The sequence below is a fragment of the Ursus arctos genome, unplaced genomic scaffold, assembly GCF_023065955.2.
Source record: "Ursus arctos isolate Adak ecotype North America unplaced genomic scaffold, UrsArc2.0 scaffold_32, whole genome shotgun sequence".
Lineage (NCBI taxonomy): Eukaryota > Metazoa > Chordata > Mammalia > Carnivora > Ursidae > Ursus > Ursus arctos.
The window spans coordinates 12174001-12180000 of record NW_026623008.1 but is presented as its reverse complement, the minus strand read 5'-3'; the positions used below and the strand labels follow the sequence as shown (position 1 = coordinate 12180000).

Here is a 6000-nt window from a genome sequence, read left to right as displayed (position 1 = left end):
GAGTTTTCCTGCCTGAGTGCCTGGAGGCAGGAATAAGCAGGAGCTGGAAGGTGGCCAGAGGGGTGGGGAGGTGGAACCTCAGGGAGTCTATGGGAGAACACAGTCTGCATCACAAGGATCATAACGGTGCCCATTTAAATGGAGAGAGGCTCTGCCCGGGAATCCCAGGGAGAAAAAGGTGGGCTGGGATCTCTGCAAGAGCTGGGCAATAACCAGCCCTGCTTCCTGACCCCCAGGGTAGAGACCCTGTCACCCAGATACTCTGCACAGCTCCACTCATTTCCTTCATGGAACGTGGCCATTTGCACAAGTCATGCTCACTTCCTTGTCCCCTGGTTTTCTGTTGTCCCCAGTGAAGCTGCGTCTGCCCACTCTGAGCACAGAGCCTGGCACAGAGGTTCCCAGGAAGGACTTCCTGGGTGAAGGTGCACATAACGGGGGCCGGCAGACAGGCAGCATTTTCCCCCACTCCCTTCCCAGTGCCGACCTCCCTGCTTCTGTCCTGAGGCCAGAATCCCTGGCCGGCTCGGGAGTGACTTACCCAGAGGTAGCCTTGTGGAAGGGACGTGCTGACCGCTGAGAAGCCCAGCAGGGGGCAGCTGACAGGACTGTGGACCAGGGCCCCAAGCTGCGGAGACACAGAAGGCGCACAAGGGGCTAAGCATCAACATGTCGGAACGTTCGGCAGCAGGACCTCTGTCTGAGCTATCTGCGGAGGTGTTCAACCTGCAGATTTCTGGGCCCCATGCAGGTCCCAGATGAGAATCCCTGATGGGGGTGGGGACCAGAAAGCGATGGGTTTCACAGGCTCTCCAGGCAATTCCTATGCACTCACATTTGACCAACGCTCTCCTAGAACCTTCTGGCTAGGACGAGCCTGAGTGATACTCTGGGCCAGCCACCAATTTTTCTAACTAAGCAACATCTGGATAAGATTTGGTGAAAACCACTAACACCCACCCCACCTTATTTTACAGAAGGGAAATGAGGTTCACGGCGGACACATGATTGCCCTAGGCCACAGGAGGATGACAGGGCCTGGCCTGCGCCAGCCTCCCTCCTAGATCTCCCTGCGTCCCTCCAGAGAAGCACGGTGGAGGAAGGAAGGGGTGCTGGACATCTGGTTCCACTCCCCTCGACAACAGAGCCACTCTGCAGACCAGCCCCCCCGCACCAGAGGCCTGGGGGGCTTGTGCAGGCTGCCCCTGGGGGCCAGGGGCCCCATCTGGGACCGGCTGTCATCAAGGCTGCCTGCTCCTCCTGCATCTGCTGCCCCAAGCCCCGTGCCAGATGGTTCTCTGGGGCCTGTTCTCTGAGCGAGACCTCGCCAGTCTGTCTCTCCGGCCAGGACAGCAGTGCAAGGAGGTGGCCTGGCCCTGTCACGGACCATGCTGGAAGGTGACCACCACGGGCCTTTGCTGGGCAGGTGCTGCCCCCTGCTGGTGCTGAAGGCCGGGGCTGGCCCCAGCCCCGTGCAGATGTTCTAACAGTGTCCAAAGGCTGGCTCAAGGTGAGGAAGCCCAGAAAGGTCACCTCCTCCAGTCCCCTCATTTAGGAGTTGGCAAATTGGAAGTTCGGGGCATGGGGGTGGGGGTGGGGGGACACGACTGGCTCAAGGTCACACAGCAAGTTGGCAGCAGAGTCAGGGCTGGAATTCCGAGTTCCAACTCCCGGCTCAGCGCCCTTCCCACTCTAGTTCAATTCCACCCAGAGGCCAGGCCGCCCTATTGCAGGCCTCTGCGCTCCTGGCTCCCACTTCTGCGCAGCTGGGAAGGCAGATCCAGACGCCCAGAGCAGGAGGCCCCCCTCGCTCTGCCCCCCACCGCTCCAAGCACCCTCAGGCCCCTGCTCCTGGCCATTTTGCTTCACGGTGGGCCACACACAGCTAAGGCTGCCCAGCCCTCCTGCCAGGCTGCCGCTCCCGTCCTCTCACAGACGGGGAAGGGGCAACTGCGACGTTTCCATGGCAACTCCAGGGGGCCCAGATGTCAGCCGAATCCACAGAACCCGGGTCCAAAGTGATGGCAAAAACTCAAACGGTTCCTTGGACCCAGGAGTCCCATCTGTGCCAGGAAGCCGGCTCTCCCAAACCAAGGTACCCCGGGCAGTGCAGAGGAGAGCGGCTCAGGGCTGGAGGACGGAGACAGGCTGTGGGTGCAGCCAGCCCGGGCTCCAGTCCCAACTCAGCTGCTACCAGCCGGTGACCCCACAAATCAGTTCCTCATGGTCGTGGAGACCCTGACGCCTTGCCAGGATGGTGGCGGGGATTGCAGAGGCAGACAGAACGCACTTGGCGCGCGGCTGGGCACTTCCTGTGGGACGTGCTGGCCTTCTACGTGTGCCACCTCGACTCCTGAGCCACACCATGCCAGGAGGGGCGGGCTGGGGCAGAGTCAGGAGGCAGGGACCCCACAAACAGCCAGCAGCTCTGGCTAGGGAGGGCCAGGACAGAGGCGCTCGGCCAGCACGCTGTACAGGTCAGGGCTGCAGCCCCCAGGCCTCCCAGGCGCTAATCGTAGAGCACCTTGGCGCGGGCAGCATCCCTCCCCTGTCCCCAAGCCCCTGTCCCCAGGCAGGCCCCCAGGCTGAACCACAGCTCACGGGGGGACAGGCTGCACGGAGCCCTCCCCTTGCCCTCCTGCCCCCCTGTCCAGGCACAGCCTCCAGCTTGGATGGGTGCTGCCAAGGGTGCTGCTGGGGTGACAGGAGTTCAGAAATCCTTCGGAACGGACACTCGTGTCTTCCTGGGGGCCAAAATGCCCCCCGATCTTTGCTCACATCTCTTGAACTCTGCATGCATGCCACGCAACCAGCTAGCCAGGGTCTGGCGTGAATCACACAGTGCATTAAAGCGGATTCCCAGTGTCACGCGGCTGGCACGTGCGGAGCTGGAGCTCCAGCCCAGGGATGGGTGTGCCCCATCGCTGTCCTCTCAAGGAAGTCTTCGGTGTGGCCCAGCCCGGGCGCCAGCCACCCATCAGCACAGAGAGGAGAAACGCTTCTTCCTTCGGCCCCCACATCCCTGCTCCTTTGAGGGAGAAAACCCGCCACACACCCTGCTCCGGCTGATGGTACAACAGCACTGACCTCATCTACACTGGGAGGGGACTGGAGCCAGCGAGCCTTTCCTGGAGGGCGCACTTAGTCACCGGCTCCCATTAGGCCAGCCACAGAGCCCGAGGCCCCTGGGACAGGGCCTGGGGAGAGGCGGCGGGCCCAGAGGCAGGCCCAGACGGCGGCCGACATGCTCACGTCTGTTCCCACAGTGACTGGACAAGGCCCTGGCACTCCAAGGCCCGCATTCATCCGGCTGCCCGCGCAGAGCTCATGGGGCACATGCGCCCAGGCTGGGGCAGGCGGCAGGGGCAGGGACAGCGGAAGTGGTGTCTTGGGGGCCAGCAAACGGGAACAACCAGGCTCTGGTATCTCCCTCAGGAGCTCCACAGGCTCATTGCCCCAGAAGATTCACTCACATAGGGGTTCCGGGGCAGATGCCAGGCAGGGGCCTATACGCCGGCAGGCCTGGAGAATTCCACAGGAGCAGGTTCTCAGATGCGTGTCCCCCAGGTCTGGGTGGAAGACGGCTCCCCAGCAGGGTGGGTTTCTTTCAGGGAGTCCCTGGAGGCAGCGGCTTGTCTGTGACCTCACCGCCCAGGAGTGACCTGTCAGGCCATGGCCTGAGTCCCATATTCTCGAGAGGGCTAAGGCCGTCGGGAGGAAACAGAAGGCACCCCAGGGTCAGCCTTCTCCATATCCTAGGGCCAGGTGAGCCACAGGCAGGGGGACACTAAGAAATCCCCACTCCAAGGACTCTACCCCCCCACCCCCACACCCACCCAGCCCCAAGGCCCATGGGAACCCCGACCCCGTGCTGGGAAGGAGCTCACAAAACTCAGCAGGCCTCCCCCTTAATCAACGAGGTCTGAAGGCCTACAAAGGCCGGCTTTCCGGAGCCCTACAGAAACGAACAGCACCTGGCCTCCCTTGCCAGGAACGAGTCAAGAAGACCCTCCTTCCTCAGTGAGGGTGGGCAAGCGCCGCCTCGGAGGGTCTGAGGGCAGCAGGGAGGACCAGAGTTACCGGTGGTGAAGTGCCTAGAACAAAGCCTGGCGTGGACGCCTCCTGGAAGGGCTTGCCGCCACACCGCTGTTACTGCCACCCCAGCCACCAGCCACCGAGCAGTGCTGGGACCTGACTGCACCCCCTCCATCAGACTGTGGCACGGGGAACACTCCACCACCCCTGACACCACTTCTGGGTGCACAGGCTCAAGAGCTGGGTATGGCCCTCCTGCCCCCTCGGCCCCATCTGAACTCTCACCAGTGGGACCAGCCCTACCCCGGCACACTCCCCGAATGCGTCCCCACGCCCCCAGTCCCCTAGACCCAGGACGAGAGGGAGGAGAGGGGGCCAAAACACCCCAACATCCAAAAGAATATTGTAACACAATTTTTGGCAATAAACATTAGTACAAAAAAATCCACGATGAACAATTAGTAAGACTGTAAACACACGCAGAAACGGACCCTGCATTGCACGGCCTTGCCCCACCCTAATCCCAGCCCACCACTTACCCCCAAAAAAGCAGCCAAACCAAGGCCACAATTTGCTGGTTTGGTTTTGTAAGTATTACAGTAAAATCGCACTCATCGTGGTTAGGTGAGGGCCCCGCTCACCTCGCCCCAGCCTGGCCCTGCCTCCACCTGCCAAGTCCTGCCTCAGCTCGGCGAGACCCCTGCACCGACGACTGTGTCGGTCTCTCAGTCCCCAGTCTTGCTCCCTCTGGGGCCACAGTTCAGTCGCTCACACCTCAGCCAGAAGGTCCAGATGATCTTTCCAAAATGTACATCAGAGGTTCTGGTCCCCTGTGTGGAGCCATTCTTGGGGTGTCATTGCCCTGAGAATAAAACCCAGCCGCGACCAGCCCGGGAAGCTGGAGTGGCCCGGCGCACCCCCATGGGACCTGAGCCCTGGCCTCTCCTCCCAGCTCACCGAGCTGCAGCTTCCCAGACTGCTCCCACCTCTGTGCTGCTCTGTTTGGGATATTCTTCCCCTGGGCCCGCAGGGGATCGGAGCCTTCTTGCCACTCAGGTCCGCCACCTCCTCCGAGAGGCCCTCTCCGCCCGTAACCATGGAGCCCCCCCCCCCCCGTATCTATCCCAGCTGATACAACACCCATCACTCTTCTGCGCTCCCTTTTGTCTGCCAGGGTGTTGCTGTCTCTCTCCAGACTGAAAGCTACAGGAGGGTGGGGACCTTGTATGTTTTGGTCACCACCATACACCCAGCGTCCAGCACGGGGCCTGGCACGTAGTAGGTGCTCAAAAATTATACGCAGAACAGACTGACAAATGAATGAACTAATGGCCGAACTGATGTCTCAAGGGTACGTGCTTTTCGCTGTTTGGCGCCCCAATTAGCTTGGCTCTTAGGGCTTAGGTATCTAGGTCCCAAGCCTGCGCCTCCCCCTCCCCAGAGCTCACATGAGCTCCTCTCCTAGGGAGGAGGATGGGCAGTAACGACCCCAGAGGGAGGGGTAAGCGCCGCGGGGACATCAAGGACAGGTGACAGTGGAGGGAGCGTGCTAGGGGTGGGGCACACGGGTGCTGGAATGAGGCGAAGCAAGGTGCCAATTCCTGGACCCATCACAACTGGCTGTGTTTTTAGAAAATCACGTCACCTGTCTGAGCTGGAGTTTCTAACCTGGGAAACAGATCTAGAAACATCTATTCATGGAGTTCTTACAAGTATCAAAACAAGACAGTGGTGGCAAAGCACTGGGGAAAACAGTAGGTGCTTGACAGACGCAGGCATGACGGCCATGGGGCCAGAAGTGGCTCCTGCCTGGCAGCATCAGACAGGGAGACAGGGGCCAACCTATGTCTGGCAGAGCCACTCGGGTATATTCCGGCCTCTCTTCTGAGCTGGAGTCATGCCATCAGCTGATGAGATCATAGCTGTTTGTTAGCTCAAAATCACGGAATTTTCCATTCGCTGGAC

At 60.8% G+C, this 6000-nt stretch overlaps 1 protein-coding gene across 15 annotated transcripts in view; it reads right to left on the bottom strand.

The window, feature by feature from the left end:
- Window positions 1–6000, bottom strand: part of ARHGEF10L (Rho guanine nucleotide exchange factor 10 like) — a 159752-nt gene that overhangs the window by 41041 nt on the left and 112711 nt on the right. For all 15 annotated transcript variants that reach the window (XM_057305143.1, XM_044391492.3, XM_057305144.1 and 12 more), the window contains one exon: window positions 542–628. In XM_057305143.1, coding sequence (XP_057161126.1) covers window positions 542–628 — 87 coding nt within the window. The remainder of the gene's footprint in view (window positions 1–541; window positions 629–6000) is intronic.